At 39.5% G+C, this 17417-nt stretch overlaps 1 protein-coding gene across 2 annotated transcripts in view; it reads right to left on the reverse strand.

The window, feature by feature from the left end:
• The window catches only part of LOC116970516 (uncharacterized protein C7orf57-like), a 106018-nt gene that overhangs the window by 13493 nt on the left and 75108 nt on the right, over positions 1 to 17417 (reverse strand). For both annotated transcript variants that reach the window (XM_033017160.1, XM_033017166.1), the window contains 4 exons: positions 13303 to 13405; positions 7854 to 8010; positions 5447 to 5535; positions 4011 to 4138 (listed from right to left, as the gene is read on the reverse strand). In XM_033017160.1, the coding sequence (XP_032873051.1) occupies positions 4011 to 4138; positions 5447 to 5535; positions 7854 to 8010; positions 13303 to 13405 (477 nt within the window). The remainder of the gene's footprint in view (positions 1 to 4010; positions 4139 to 5446; positions 5536 to 7853; positions 8011 to 13302; positions 13406 to 17417) is intronic.

Raw genomic sequence — 17417 nt, forward strand, 5'->3', positions numbered from 1 at the left:
AAATTTCGTTCAGACTGAAAAGTCTGAATCACAATAAAGGAATACAATACAATACAACTTTGCTCACAGTACTCCAAATATGGCCTGACCAGCGCCTTATAGAGCTTCAGCAGTACATCTCTGTTTTTGTATTCCAGTCCTCTTGATATAAATGCTAGCATTGACTTAGTACTAATTCAACTCGCAAATTAACTTTTTGGGTCTTGATCCAGCACTCACAAGTTCCTTTGCACCTCCGATTTCTGGATTCTCTCTCCATTTAGAAAATAATCTACGCCTTTATTCTTATTATCAAAATGTAGTACTTTGCTATACTGAATTTCATCTGCCACTTCTCTGCCCACTCCCCTCACCTGTCCTTCTGCAGACTCCTTGCTTCCTCTACACTGCCTGCCCCTCCACCTATCTTAGCATCATCTGAAAACTTGGCCACAATGCCTTCAATCCCCTTATCCAAATCATTAATATACAACGTGAAGAGAAGTGGCCCCAGCACCAACCCCTTGCAGAACTTCACTAGTCACTGGCAGCCAACCTGAAATAGTGCCTTATATTGCAACTCTTTGCCTTCTGCCATCCAGCCAACCCACTATCCATGCTAGTATCTTCCTTTTAATACCATGGGGTCTCATCCTCCCTAGCAGCCTGATGTGCAGCACCTTATCGAAGGCCTTCTGAAAATCTAGGTAAACAACATATACAGCCTCCTCTCTGTCTGTCCTGCTATTAACGTCCACAAAGAACTCCAGCAAATTCATCAGGCAAGATCTTCTCTTCACTAAACCATGCTGAATTCAGCCTATTTTATCGTGAACGTCCAAGTACTGTGTAACCTCAACTTTTATAATTGACTCCAAAATCTTACCAACCATCAGGCTAACCGGCCTATAGTTTCTGCTCATCTGATTTGCTCCCTTCTTGTACAGCGCAGTGATATTTGCACTTTTCCAATCTTCAGGAACCACTGCTAACTCTAGTGATTCTTGAAATATCACAACTAATGCCTCCTCAATCTCTGAGGTCAGCTCCTTCAGAACCCTGAGGTGCATTCCATCCGATCCAGTCCACGTGACTTATCCACCCTCAGATCTTTCAGTTTCACTAGCACCTTCCTAGTAATCGCCACTCCACTAACTTCCACCCCCTGACTCTCTAGGATTGCAGGCACACTGCTGGTGTCTTCCTCTGTGAACACTGATGCAAAAAAGTGACTCAATTCTTGTGCCATTTCTTGTTTTCCCGATATCACTTCTCATGCATCATTATCCAGCGGCCCTCTTGCCTCTTTATTACTCTTTATATATCCGTAGAAACTCTTGCTATCCTCATTAATATTATTGACTGACTTACATTCGTACTTCATCTTTTCGCTCCGTATTGTCCTTTTAGTTACCTTTTGTTGTTCTTTAAAATCATCCCAATCCTTTGGCTGCCCACTAATCTTTGCAATGTTATATGCCTTTTCTTTTGCTTTTATGATCTTTCTTAAACAGAAGTATCAAGTCTCTGAAAGATTCTGTTAATCTGGTGACATGTGAACATTTCTCCTCGATATTCTGAACACATCATAATCTGGGATGATCCCAATGCTCTTAATTTGCTATAATGCTACGTTCCTAAATTAGAAAGAATAGTTGCCAAGTTGACCAAACATCTCTAAAAAAAGTGTTCCTGTGACTGTGTGGATTTTCCCCGGGTGCTCCAGTTTTCTCTCACACTCCAAAGACGTACAGGTTTGCAGGTTAATTAGATCCAGCAAAAATTGTAAATTGTCTCTGGTATGCAGGCTAGTGTACGAGGCAATACTGGTCAGCATGGACTCGGTGAGCCGAAGGGCCTGTTTTCGCGCTAAATCTCTAAAGTCTAAAAATGCTCACATATACAAGTAACCAAACAGGTATTCAATTGTAGTCATGTGAAATGAGCTACACTGAGAAGGTGAAATAGCAGTAAACAACTCTGTCAGTATCTAGAACCAGCAAAGTTTTGACCTCATTGCTTGAATAGCTCGAAGCACTGTTATTACCTTAAGCGTTTCTTTTTTATGGAATTTTTAGTCATTGTCAGTGAGTGATAGTGTGGAAACAGGCCCTTCAGCCCAACCTGCCCACACCAGCCAACAATGGCCCAGCTACACTCGTCTTATTTGCCTGCGCTTGGTCCATATCCCTCCAAACCTGTCCTGTCTATGTACCAAGCCTGTCCGATCCATTTGCAGGGTTCTAAAATTTCAGAAGGACATTTATCACTTGATCTTTTGGAATTATTCAGTAGCTCTTACTTTTTGAACATAGGAAATATAAAAAAGGCTGCCAATCTCAGCAGCCGGAATTTCAAGGTGAAAAAGCTTTGGGATATCTCATCAGAGACACGCAGACTTGCCAGAAGTTTGGAGATTGCCTCATGAAGTATTGTAAATTACTTCTAAATCTTGGTCTAGATCATTAAGAAGTACTACAATAAAAACAAAGTTCTGGAAATACTCAAAAAACATCTGAGAAACACAGAAAATAGGTGCAGGAGTAGGCCATTCAGCCCCTTGAGCCAGCACCGCCATTCAATATGATCATGGCAGATCATCCAATATCAGTAACCCGTTCCTGCTTTCTCACCATATCCCTTGATTCAATTAGCCCGAAGAGCCACATCCAACTCTCTCTCGAAAATACCCAGTGAATTGGCCTCCACTGCCTTCTATGGCAGAGACTTCCACAGATTCACAACTCTCTGGGTGAAAAGATTTTTCCTCATCTCAGTGCTAAATGGCCTATCCCTTATTCTTAAACTGTGTTCCCTGGTTCTGGACACCCCCAACAATGGGAATTTTTTTCCTGCATCCAGCCTGTCCAATCCCTCAAAAATTGTATGTGTTTCTATAAGATCCCCTCATCCTTGTAAATTCCAGTGAATATAAGCCCAGTCCATCTATTCTTTCATCATATGTCAGTCCCGCCATCCCGCCATGAAAGAGTGGAGAGTATAGAGTTAACATTTCAGTCGATTACCTTTTAATTAGGGTCTTTACCAAATCATTTTATTCTCTCAGTGGGTTCTGAGTCTGGAATTTTCATTCCTAAAAGCCAGTGAAAGCGGTCTTTGAAACATTTTAAGGGATTGATGAATACATGATCTACTGAGTATTCCAGTTGCTTTTTATTCCAGCCTTTGCAGTTTCAAGTGTGTAGGTGCAGTCCCTCGTTGTCCATGAGGCACTGGCATCTCAAGCTTGCCCTGGCCACTCAGTCGTAGCTCCAGTGGAGGCATTGGCTGTCTAGGACTTCTTCCCGGCAGCCTATTCTTGACCACACAGTAGCGCTGGTGGTCTCAGGTTAGTCCCAGTGGCTCAGTCATCCTTAAACCTTTGACAGAGGAACAGCTAGCAGGGAGAACACCACTTTTCCTCTTTCCTCTCTATCCTCTCATTTCCCTCTTTCCTCTCTTAAGCTCATAGCCATTTTGTTATTGCAGGTATTCAATGGAAGTGTTGAAGTATATAAAGCTGTGTTGTTGTATCCTCTGTAACGTTTTTCAAATAATATTAAATGCAGAAGGGCTTCTGCAGATTGCCTTAAATATAGAGGTCCAATTTCCCTGCTAACAACACAATTGTATGATTACATGGGAGATCTCTGGAATAAATCATCTCCATCCTGAAATATTAGCAATGAGCATGTAACTTTACCCAAGAACATTTTCTATTCTATTTTCAACTGACCTCCATGAAATCCATTTGATGCCCTGTTTGATCTTTTCCAAATCCACTTTGTAGGACTAGCATGTGTCCATTAGTCTGCTGCTTATCACATTTATAATCATTGCATTTATTTTTCCCTTCTTTGACTGAATATTAATCCTGGTCTGTTTTCCAGTCCCTGCCAATGTGACTTACTAATTAACAGGAAGAAACGTGCAAGTAGTCTAGTTCATTAACTGTTTTACTGTCTCCCCAGCGCGATAACTAAATTTGTATCTTTTCACAAATGCCTATGAAAATGTCTGAAAGTCAGTACCTGCATGTTCTTTAATCTGTGGTGGCATGTTCTTCTTCCACTCCTTTTGCTGCTGGATCCAGTCGTCAGCATATCCATTTGTCATTAATTTGGTGAAATTTATGGGTTCATTTTTTCCCGGTAAAGACCTAAATGAAAAGTTTACTTATTACAGTTGTGCTTCAGGATATTCACATTGTTAGGCTATGTTTTACTTGTGTTTTATTTATAAGAGTTTACAAAATTGCAATTCCTGCAATAACATACAACATTATTGTAATTTAGTGTTGAGATTAATTCAATTAGTCCAGATTGCCTTTAGGTCTGTTCCATAGTCCTTTGGCAAGTATATGAGCTGAGATCCATTTAACATTTCCCTGTGATAAGAGTTTAAACTTGGCAGGCAGTCCTAATGCCATCTTCCAACAGATAGATGCACAATTATATTTTCTAATGTGTTTATAGAAAATTATTTAAAAAAAAGATTTTGGCAAACCACAACAATAATGTCACTAATATCTGCTCTTCCCTGTACATGCACTCCACTTATTTACTGTAGGTAGTAATACCAAACAGAAAAGGCTGGGAAATAGGCATTCTCTCTGTGGAAAGAGAAACATTGAACATTTGAGGTTGATTCATTAGAACCTGTTGATGGCAGAATGAAGCACTTGATCAAGTTCAGCCAGGGACTGATGAGGACTCTGTGCATAACGTAGATGGCAATGAAACTTCAGAGATTGCATGTAAAAATTCTGTCCATCTTTTGCATACATCAGCCCTGGGCCAAGAAGAAAGACAGTATTTTGTGAATGCAATAGGTCACAGATTTATTTTAAAAGACATGCATATTAATGGCTTGGGATCCAATCTTGAAGAAATACCTTTGTACATGAAAGGGATAGAACAAAGTACAGTCAATAGTGGGAAGTTTTTGAAGATCCATGAAGACTTTGGCATTGATTCAGCTAGATTATTAAAGTGTGGCAGATAGATACAGAAATTAATCAGTAAGTCTAGGAATATTAGAATATAGATTATGAATATTAATATCCTGGGGATAGAAGTTAAGATGTAGCCTTGCAAAGGCCTGGTTAAACCACACCTAGAATTCTGTGAGCATGTCTTGGCACCATACTTAAGCTGGATATTCTGACTGCAAGGAGTACAGTGTGGATTTATTAGAATGATTTCAAAATATTAGGAAGAATTATTAGGAAGAATTATGAGGTTAGAGCAAAACTATTTCTGCTTGCAGGACAGCATGGGATCAGAGGCAGATTCTATAAATTTGCGCCTAGTCTAGCAGGCCTTGGCGAGCCGAGCACGTGTTAACAAAGGACGTAACATCTGTCCTTAAATCATAAAACATTTTACAATCAAAACATTGGCATTCATTAAAAATCATAAAATATTATGAACGACATGAAAATAACGCACTGTATATTAGAACTTACATAGTTGGAAATTTATTTTCACTCTCTATAGTTTTCCTCGTAAATAATTTGCCTCTTTGCCTCTTGTCGGTTATCTCTGGCAACTTCAGCTAGTGTATAAAATATATTGTTTTTATTAGAATAATTTATTTGTAGGCAGTACATTTGCTTGCAATAATGAAAAAGAAAATATATGTGAAATTATTAGTGGCATTTTAGTGAAAATATAATGAGAGCGCATCAAAAACAGTAGTTGAGTAAATGAGGGCATTTAACAGGCAAGTATAATATTGCACTAATATTTCCAACACTTTTGATGCACAACTTTGTACGTGAGGAATGCCTGTTAGGAATTGATATATATTTCTGATTTATAATCCAATGATTAAGCTTTACTGCCAGGAATTCATGCAGGTTTTGAAATAGGTTTGAATTTCCAATATGCACATCCAATCCATGAAGATTAGTGGCTTGAAGGAATAGATCATCACAGAGCTGAACTGAATTATACTACGTTAGAAAATTTAGGTGAGATGAAATAAGTCTGAGAGATGATCCGTAATGTGCATCGAAAGAGTTTAAAATAGACAAATCGAGGATATAAAGAAAAAGGTTATAAGCACCCAGCAAAAAGCATCAAATGTTTCCACGGAATGAGGCCCTTTGGTCCGTTGTGCCAGTGCACTGAAAGCACTAATCAGTTCGACTCATCTTTGTGTGTTGTCACCAGACAATTTTTACATACAAATTTGTATAATTCCCTTTTAAAGCCAATTATAAATTTTACTTCAAGCATTGTTTTTAGTATCTCATTTCTTATAGCAATGTCTTTTATAAATATAATACAGCATAGTATTAAATGTATATAAGAGTCATAGTAGTACAGCACTTACCCCTCAGCCCACTAGGTCCACAAGGATGTTTTTGCCTCTCTACACCAATTCCATTTTCACACATTAGGTCCATATCTTTCTAAGTCTTACCCATTTTAGTGCCCGTCCACGTGTCTTTTAAATATAGTAGTTGTAATTGATTCCACTGCCTGCATTAGCAGCAAGTTCAGAGAAATGACACAGGCACAATGACCCTACTTTCTTCCGTCTATTTATGTGCCAGTTATGTAATATAACATCAACTCCCAGACTTTTCTTTCAAACTAGATATTTATTTCCAGGTATGCTTCCTGACCCACTGAGTTACTCCAGTATTTTGTCTTTTTCCTGGTAAACCAGCATCTGCAGTTCCATTTAAAAAAAATGGCTAAGGAAGAGTCCCGACCCGAAACGTCATCTGTCCATGATCCTGTGGGTGGGTTCTGACCTATGCATGTGTTGAAGAAGTGTCCCAACCCAAAATATCACAAATCCATGGTCCCCTCCCGAAACTTCACACATTCCTTCTCTCCAGAGATGCTGCACGTCCCACTGAGTTACTCCAGCTTTTTGTGTCTGTGTCGTGGATGCTGCCTGACCTGCTGAGTTATTTTGTATCTTATCTTGATAAACCAGCATCTGCAGTTCCTTGCTTCTAAACATGTATTTTAATGTGATTCAACCAGTGCAGATTGTTGATAACAATCCATTTCAAAATATAGTTTGAACTTTTGTATTGACAAGTAGTGGTTCTTACTATATACTCGGGTTAGATATAGTCAATAATATCATTACATTCACTATACATGGTTTGACAGAGTTTATGAATCATATTTTGAAACATCTTTGTTTCAAAGTCTTCAGGCCAAGGCCATTGGTGTTTGAGTCCACCTGTTTATATAGATTTGGGAGCTAGTAATGTAACATTTTGATACCTTTGAACAATAATATTAATGTTGGAGTTGTGCTAACCAAAGAATAGTTGGTTGAAATTTATGGCAAATAAATGTTAATAATTATTATGTTGAAAGTGTGTATCCAGTAAATAGTTGAATGGAAAAAAGCTCATAAAAGGAATGTGTACGATGTCTTTGTATATCATCTGATGTTACTCCCCATTGACTTCAACGGAAAGTAAAATGGAGTAGAGTATCAAACAGACAGGCAATTTGATCCTATTTTTTTGTTTGCTGGGTTGGATTGAACATATTAATACTTAATTTCTACATTTGAGAAATAAATGCGGGCATGAATCATGAAAATAAAATATACCAAAGATGACATATTAAGAAAGGCAGATCATTCTTGCAGCAATCTAGTGTATGTCACTGCCATCTGTGTGCTGAGCAGTTGCTTGTTAGATATCAGACCAGATTAGCATGTTAGGATCTCAGCTGATCAATAATGGAAGTGACAGTCTGTACTATGATAGCACAAATGAATCCATGTTCCTAATTCATTTCAGTTTGGTTATTCAGTTAAATATGAGTTATTAATAATTTGAGCAGATATAGATGATAACATTATCATGGAACCTGCTGCTAACTACTGGTTACCTTTACTTTTTCTTCGTTTTCCTTCTCATTGTCTTCTGACTCCTTTTCCAATGTTGTCTTGTCAGAGTCATGAAATATTTTTTTAGATTTGTTATTAGAAGGGCTTGGAATAAACTCCTCATGAACCATGTACTCGGGCAAATACCATTTAGTGACCCTGTAAGTAAAGTAAAATTTAACTAGCTGACATGAGAGCTCTATGAACCACTTTGTTTCTCTATATTTTTAAACTTTATTCGGGGGGTAGTAAACAATGATTTAGATATCTTGTCCTATAAAATTAGCAAGTGTCTTCTTAAAGTTTAAATTTGCTCTACACTTTAAAGTTATCATCAGTTCCATACCATGAACCATGAACATGCACCGTGGAAAGCATCTGATCAGGATGTATCACAACGTGGTTCGGGAACAACTCCCTCCAAGACCGCAATAAAATGCATCGAATTGTGGAGGCAGCTCAGGCCATCACACAAACCAACCCCCCTTCCACTGACTCCATTTATACCTCACGCTGCCTCGGCAAGGCCAGCAGCATAATCAAGGACGAGTCACATCCTGGCCACTCCCTCTTCCCCCCTCTCCCATCGGGCAAAGGTATAGTCGTGTGAAAATGTACACCTCCAGATTCAGGGACAGTTTCAGTTATCAGGCAACTGAATCATCCTACCACAACTAGAGAGCAGTCCTGAAATACTGTCTACCTCATCGGTGACCCTAGGACTGTCTTTGATCAGACTTTACTGGCTATACCTTGCACTAAACGTTATTCCCTTATCATGTCTCTATGGCTCGATTATAATCATGTATTGTCTTTCCACTGATTGGATAGCACGCAACAAAAGCTTTTCACTGTACCTCGGTACATGTGACAATAAACAATATACAATAGACAATAGGAGCAGGAGTAGGCCTTGGCCCTGCGAGCCGACACCGCCATTCAATGTAATCATTGCTGATCATCCCCAATCAGTACCCCGTTCCTATCTTCTCCCCATATCCCCTGATTCCGCTATTTCCCTATCTAGCTCTCTCTTGAAAGCATCCAGAGAACCTGCCTCCACTGCCCTCTGAGGCAAAGAATTCCACAGACTCACCACTCTCTGTGAGGAAAAGTGTTTCCTCCTCTCCGTTCTAAATGGCTTACTCCTTATTCTTAAACTGTGGCCCCTGGTTCTGGACTCCACCAACATCGGGAACGTGTTTCTTGCCTCTAGCGTGTCCAAGCCCTTAACAATCTTATATGTTTCAATGAGATCCCCTCTCATCCTAAACTCCAGAGTGTACGCCCAGCTGCTCCATTCTCTCAGCATATGACAGTCCTGCCATCCCGGGAATTAACCTTGTAAACCTACGCTGCACTCCCTCAATAGCAAGAATGTACTTCCTCAAATTAGGGGACCAAAACTGCACACAATACTCCAAATGTGGTCTCACTAGGGCTCTGTACAACTGCAGAAGGATCTCTTTGCTCCTATATTCAATTCCTCTTGTTATAAAGGCCAACATGCCATTCGCTTTCTTCACTGCCTGCTGTACCAGCATGCTTACTTTCATAGAATGATGTACAAGGACCCCCAGATCTCATTGTGCTTCCCCCTTTCCCAACTTGATGCCATTTAGATAGTAATCTGCCTTCCTGTTTTTGCTACCAAAGTGGATAACCTCACATTTATCCGCATTAAACTTCATCTGCCATGCATCTGCCCACTCCCCCAACCTGTCCAAGTCACCCTGCATTCTCATAGCATCCTCCTCACAGTTCACACTGCCACCGAGCTATCTGTCATCTGCAAATTTGCTAATGTTACTTTGAATCCCTTCATCCAAATCATTGATGTATATTGTAAATAGCTGCGGTCCCAGCACCGAACATTTTGGTACCCCACTAGTCACTGCCTGCCATTCTGAAAGGGACCCGTTAATCCCTACTCTTTGTTTCCTGTCTGCCAACCACTTCTCTATCCATGTCAGCACTCTACCCCCAATACCATGTGCCCTAATTTTGCCCACTAATCTCCTATGTGGGACCTTATCAAATGCTTTCTGAAAGTCCAGGTACACTACATCCACTGGCTCTCCCTTGTCCATTTTCCTAGTTACATCTTCAAAAAATTCCAGATGATTAGTCAAGCATGATTTCCCCTTTGTAAATCCATGCTGACTCGGACCGATCCTGTTACTGCTATCCAAATGTACCGCTATTTCATCTTTTATAATTGACTCCAGCATCTTCCCCACCACCGATGTCAGGCTAACTGGTCTATAATTCCCTGTTTTCTCTCTCCCGCCTTTCTTAAAAAGTGGGATAACATTAGCTACCCTCCAATCCACAGGAACTGATCCTGAGTCTAAAGAACATTGGAAAATTATCACCAATGCATTCACGATTTCTAGAGCCACTTCCTTAAGTACCCTGGGTTGCAGACCATCAGGCCCTGGGGATTTATCAGCCTTCAGTCCCATCAGTCTGGTCAACACCATTTCCTGCCTAATGTGGATTTCCTTCAGTTCCTCTGTCACCCCAGATCCTCTGGCCACTACTATATCAGGAAGATTGTTTGTGTCCTCCTTAGTGAAGACAGATCCAAAGTACCTGGTCAACTCATCTGCCATTTCCTTGTTCCCCATAATAAATTCACCTTTTTCGGTCTTCAAGGGTCCAACTTTGGTCTTAACTATTTTTTTCCTCTTCACATACCTAAAGAAGCTTTTGCTATCCTGCTTTATATTCTTTATAAACTAAACTAACTAACATACCAACATTTAATGACAGTAATTGACCAGCATTACAGTTTACCTTTAAAATAGGAGAACAATTTAAAAAAAATTATGAAACATACTTGGGTACCTAGTCTTGGTAAATAGTGTACCATGTAAAAACAAAAGATATAGCTGAACCCATGTAAAACCTGAGGAAAATACCAGGGTGGTGGAGAGGATTTCAAAAAGTTTCACTTAAGAAGACATACAGTCAAATGACGATAATCTGCTGATTAATCAGAAATCTTGATGGTTTGGCACCTGACTCACCAGGTGAAGTATAGGGCTTCAGTTTCTACTTACTTGTGTCATGGTTCCTGCATTCCCATTAACACATTGGGACTATGATTCATGCACTCCCATAAACAGACTGGGGCCCCAGATCCTGCAATCCCTTTAATGCACAGGGACTTTGTTCCTGTGTTCCCTTTAACAAGCCATTGACAAACCTGGATAAAAGAAGCTGTTGCACTGGAAATAGTATTACAATGCCGTATAACATTGTTTATAAAGTGTAACTATATGTGTGTAGGGGTATGAATAAAAATCATATTGATAATAATGGGCCAGAAAATCTGCTATTCTACTACTAGCAGAGCCGAATATGCCGAATTATCAAAGTTTTACTGCATGAACAAAAATCAATTTTTAACCATAGATGAATTATGTACATAACTGCTGAACAATACAATGGTGTTGTCATTGGCCTTATTCAGTTTCACGGTCCAATGCTCAACTTACTTTGTTGTGAATAATTATCCTCCTAGATTTAAACTGTGAAATGGAGAAGTAAAAACTCTCACAGGAAAGGTATAACTGTGGAAAATTAATAAGCAGGGTTTTGTTTCTGGTTTCTGTAATACTAAAATTAACTCTTGAGTAGAGAAGGATAGCTTATAAACAGATTAACCTGGACCCATGGATTTATCAAAGATTAGAGCTTTCATACAAGTTAACACGGTGGCGCAGCAATAGAGTTGCTCCCTTGAAGCGCTAGGGACCTGGTTTCGATCCTGACTACAGGTGCTTCCTGTACAGAGTTTGTACTTTCTCCCCGTGGCCCGCGTGGATTTTCTCCGAGATCTTCGGTTTCCTCCCACACACCAAAGACGTACAGGTTTGTAGGTTAATCGGCTTGGTATAAATATAAAAATTGCCTGGGTTGTGCAAAACCTTAACAATAGACTTGACCTTGTTTTTTCTTGGACCCATTGATTAAATCCCACCTGTGATGTTGCAGGAGATGCTATAAAACGATATAGCATTGAGCAATTAAAATTTTGTTTTCCCCAGAGTTAAAGGCAATAACAATCATTTTCAGATCATTTCTCATCACTCTGGAAATTTGACCCGAGGCAACTCATTCTTGCACATCTAATACCATTTGTGCATCATTTCCATATGAGATGATATAATTCCTTGATTTATAAAACACAGGAGAAATTAGACCAAGTTATCATGACACCCATCAATGTACCCATCCCTGTATACTCCTCGTACAGTTAAGTATTTATAGTATCGGCTGGATTGGGATCTTTGTTCCATAGTTACTTTGATCCTTCTGAATCCACATCCCTCTCCTCCACCACCATTTCCCAACTGTGTTTGGTTTCTATTATCACTTCCAACCTTTTGAGACTAACGCCCTGAGCATCCACTCTTGTTCCAGATTGAGGATCAAGTCCAACCTTCCAAGAACCAGGCTCTAAATCTACAGTATGCCCCTGACCACCTGAAGCCCAGACCCATGATAGATATACCATTCTATACCCCCTCCCCCAGCTCTTCCTCTACTCACACAACCTTGCCTCCAGACCCTGCATTGGGTTGATCTTGCAGACTCCATTTCTAACATTGATCTTGTTTTCAGACATAGCCCCCCCAGCCCAGGTCTTGCTCACAGGTTCCAGTCTTAAAGGAAGACTGCTTCCCCACCGCTCAATATCCTGCTACCTTGCTCATCTATATGACCTCTGGTCCCTAAGTCTTGAGACTTGAGCATATTGGAAGTTGCAGTGGTCGACCCTCGACCATAACAATCATTGATACAATGATGTTGGACTATTTAATTCATCTATTTCTTTGTTACAGAATTACCATGTTTATATCTTAATTTGTATTAGTGCACCATCCGTACCAACAAGCAGGAAGATAGAAAGATATGTGATAAGTAATTTATTTGGGGTGATGTCCATCTTTATAACTTATGCCATGCTTTGCAATGCTATGTGGCAATCGTGAGCAAGGTGAGTTTTATGTATATTATTACACATATCTGCAAAACTATCAGAAAAAGGTTATTATTCAATCATTAAGTACCTATCTTAATGTTATATTTTATTAACCTTTTCACATGCACAATATTTTGATGTTGAGTTTAGTTTATTGTCACATGAAATGTCATGTAATGGGAGCAGAATTAGGCCATTCGGCCCATCAAGTCTACTCTGCCATTTAATCGTGGCTGATCTATCTCTCCCTCCAAACCTCATTCTCCTGCCTTTTCCCCATAACCCAACACTTTTGTTTTTGTTGCATGCTAACCAGTCAGCGGAAGGATAATACATGATTATATACAAGCCATCCACAGTGTACAGATACATGAACATTCATTTGATACATATTCTGAACTCCACAATGTGTACAATTCATATTCAAAGACTGCAAATGAATACACATGTATACTTACTCTTTGTTCTTGGCAGGTGGTGCTGCATGCGTGAACCATTCTGGTTGTAAGAAGGAGACTGGAGATGACTTCCTTGGAGGAGGAGAATAGTGCCTCAGCAAATCTGTATTTTTTATGTATAGAAAAAAAAATTAGTTAAAAGCAAAAATACTATTTAAAAAATGAAAAACACTTCTTAAATTTAGTTTTTTTGATGAGAAACTGAAATCTGGATTCAACATCTAGCTAGTGTGAATCTCTGGGCAAATCAAACAGCCATAGGAAAGAACCGCCAGTTTTCATCCTATTAATTAATCAAAAACTATTTGGATAGATTCTTTCTTCCTGGTGTTCTTCTTTTGAGAATCCATTACTTCAAGGAAATCTGTGCTCTCATTTTCTTTTGCTCGGTAAGTAACATTAACTTTTTGCCCTTGCTAATAATTTCCCATTTTTCTTTGGATGTCTTTCATAGAAACTGGCGGGATTAAAATGCCGTTTTCTCCTGCCTATCGGAGTCGAACTTTCTCAGGCTGTTCAGCTGCTGCAGAAAAATCGTTCCGTCTTCTGTTCTCTGAAGTTTTTTTTTAAATCGTGGGACAATTTAATCCCTGGAGTAAAATAAAAAGCTACTTCTAACGCCGTCAATGCCGACAACGGGACGGATCTCACGTACGGGACAAAACATAAGGTAAGTCGTTTATTTTACATATAAACTTGCTTCTTAGGATGACTTTAATCCAAATTTCATTGGCGAAAATGTGATTTTGGCCTCATATGAATCGGCAGTGTTTTTCCTGACGATATGGGGCTCAAATTCACTGTAACCGCAACTTTCCAATCGATCGCGTTCCACAAAAACCCACTCGCAAGATGATTAAAATGCCCATTAATTTACGGGAATTAAACATTAAATTCCTTCCATTTGGCATATTCCAAATTCATGACAATGAGATTTTAAAATCATGTTATATTGTGAATTATTGTGTGAATGTTATTTGGACACTTAGGCTATTTAAAAATGTTAACCTTTTCTTAAGAAATGGATAGATGTTTAGATCTAGTAATTGAATTTTGTAATTAGCTACAATTAGGTAACTAATTATATGCTTTAATTTCAGGTCATCCAAGTAAGATTGTTTCATATTTGTTTCAGAATGCTTCAATCTATAATAACTGAAAATTTCATTCAGTTCTCTTAATTTTTAAGAAAGTTATGGGCTTTTGACTGTCCTCGATCACAGCTTTTGTGTTAAGTCAATGGAAAAGCAATAGGGAACAAGATGCTAATTTCAGAGTATGAAAATGTCCATAACTTTTTTAATACTGAAGATATGAAAGTGAATTAGGTGTCAAATTAAACTTCTTTTTATGCTTTATCTGATGGGATAAATTGCAGACTTGATTTTTAAAATCTCAACATTTTGTAACATTGCTATTAAAAGAGTGCACAAAATCAAAGTGCATACCAAATAAAGTGAAGATGTGAACCTCCTTCTCTTTGGCAAGAATGTGGATGCAAAGCTCTGTCACTGAAGAGTGCTAAGTTAGGTTGCAAATGAAGGTAAAAATCATCCCAGAACTGCGAGAAATATGTCAGTTGATATGAATGCTTTATTGTCACGTATGACAAGTCACAGTAAAATTTGTTGCTTGCATGCCCAAGGTATGCAAATAGTCACCAAATAAAGGGTGCTGACAAAGTATCTTGCGCCAGCTCCTCCTTTGTCCCCCCCCCCCCCCCCTCAACTCTCCTTCCGGCCGTTCCCCCTCGTCGGGTCCTCCCCCCTCGTCGGGTCCTCCTTTGTTCTACAAATGGTCTACAATTTTAATACTATATCCAACCACTATCCAACACTTCCCATAATTTCCTCTACAATTTCTCTGGTATATTTCATGTTTTAATTCATGTGCACAGGTAATAAAAGATGTTTTGCTTATGTGGTATGTAATTCTAGTTTTAAATTGCATTGCACAATATTTAGCATCATTTTCCTTTGTGATTAAAGTTAAAAGAAAAATCTCGTCTCTTGTGGTTTTTTATTTTACTTTTTCATATTCAATATTTCCTTCCTGTACTCATTCTCTTCTTTATTTGTGATCTGACCCACCACACATGTAGATGGAGTTCGAACCAAATTTGGCCACAGTCGTGAGTGTATAGGGATTATAGGAGGGGACAGAGAACACAATAGAGCATAGAGCAAGGGGTAGATATAGTGCAGAATATAGTTCTCATCATTGAGGCACACTAGTTCCATACACAAAGTCCAATTTTCACAACGAGGTAGAGGTGAATTGAATGAGTTCATGAGTGATAGGAGCAGAATTAGGCCATTCGGCCCATCAAACTTACTCCGCCATTCAAACATGGCTGATCTATCTTTCCCTTTTAACCCCATTCTCCTAGCTTATGGAAGGACCATTCAGAAACCTGACAACAGAGGGGAAGAAGCTATTCCTGGGTTAGTCTGGTGGAGCATGCCTTCAAGCTTCAGTACCTTCTGCCAGATGGGAGCAGGGAGAAGGAGGAATGAGTGGGGTGGAACAAGTTTTTGATTATATTGGCTGCTTTCCCGAGGCAGCATGAAGTGTAGATGGGCACAATGGTGGGAAGTCTGGTCGATGATGGACTGGGCTACATCTACAACTCTCTGCAATTTATTGTGATCTTGGGCAGAGGGTTCTCAAACTAAGCTGTGATGCAGCCCAACATTATGCTTTCTCTGGTACATCTGCAGAAGATTGTAAGAGGCCCTGGAGACATGCCAAATGTCCTCAGTCTCCTCAGGAAGTAGAGGCGTTGGTGTGCCTTTTAGGCTGTCACATCATTGTGGTTGGTCCACGAAAGATCACTGATAACATTAACACCAAGGAACTTAAATATCTCAACTTTTTCCACTTCTGCACCCATTGATGCTGATTGTGGCATGGACTTGATACACTGTCACTAAGTTCCCTATCCCTTCCTGTACTCAGTCTCGTCATTTTTCCTGATTCAGCCCACGACAGTTGTGTCATCTGCAAACATACAGATGGAATTAGAGCCAAATTTCATCATGCACTCGTAAGTGTATAGGGAATCTAGTAGGAAATTGAGAGCACATCCTTGCAGATCACCGATGTTAAGAATTATTGTGGAGGACGTTTTGTCATCTATCCTCATTGATTGAGGGCTGTGGATCAGAAAGTTGAGGATCCAGTGGCAGGAGGGGGGGAAGAGTCAATACCTAGGTCTAAAATCTTGTCCAAAAAATAAAGGCTTATTCAGAAATTTCCAGATGACAAGAAAATGTGTTGTGGGATTAGAGAAAGCTATTAAGCGGGAAGAAAAGTGATAAATGGAAGTGAAACCAACGTGTGAATTATTGTATGCACAGGGAACAAATAAGGTAAGGGAAAACTGAGAAGGGGAGAGTCATTTTATGCATATCCATAAATCTCAGAAGGATATCGAGAAGGTGTATGGAGTATTTTATTTAATACCTGAAGCAGAAAAATGTAAGAGTTCAGAGATCATATTTGCACCGGCCTTGATGAGTTGGGCCGAAGGACCTATTTCAGTGCTGCAAGACCATGACTTTAAAAATCACCAGTTGGCAGGGAAAGGAATGGATGAACGCGTCAAAATCCTGTATCAGGACTGAAGATTCTTCCTGAAGGAACATCTAAAATTAGGGGCCACTGTTTACAAAATGAGTGGTCTCCCATTTAAGATGAAGCAAAATATTTACTCTTGAGAATAATGAGTGTTTTGAACTCTGCTCCACAAAGGTAGCAGAACCAGACACTTCCAATATATTTTAGGCAGTGGTAGAGAGAAACATGATAAAAGATTACCAAGAGTTGATATGAATGCAGAGTTGGGATTACAGTCAGAGCAGCCATAATTGTATTAAATAGTAAACAGGCTTCAAGGGCCAACTAATAGACAATAGGTGCAGGAGTAGGCCATTCGGCCCTTCAAGCCAGCACCGCCATTCAATGTGATCACGGCTGATCATCCACAATCAGTACCCCGTTCCTGCCTTCTCCCCATATCCCCTGACTCAGCTATCTTCAAGAGCCCTATCTAGCTCTCTCTTGAAAGTATCCAGAGAACCTGCCTCCACCAGCCTCTGAGGCAAAGAATTCCA

The sequence above is a fragment of the Amblyraja radiata genome, chromosome 2, assembly GCF_010909765.2.
Source record: "Amblyraja radiata isolate CabotCenter1 chromosome 2, sAmbRad1.1.pri, whole genome shotgun sequence".
Lineage (NCBI taxonomy): Eukaryota > Metazoa > Chordata > Chondrichthyes > Rajiformes > Rajidae > Amblyraja > Amblyraja radiata.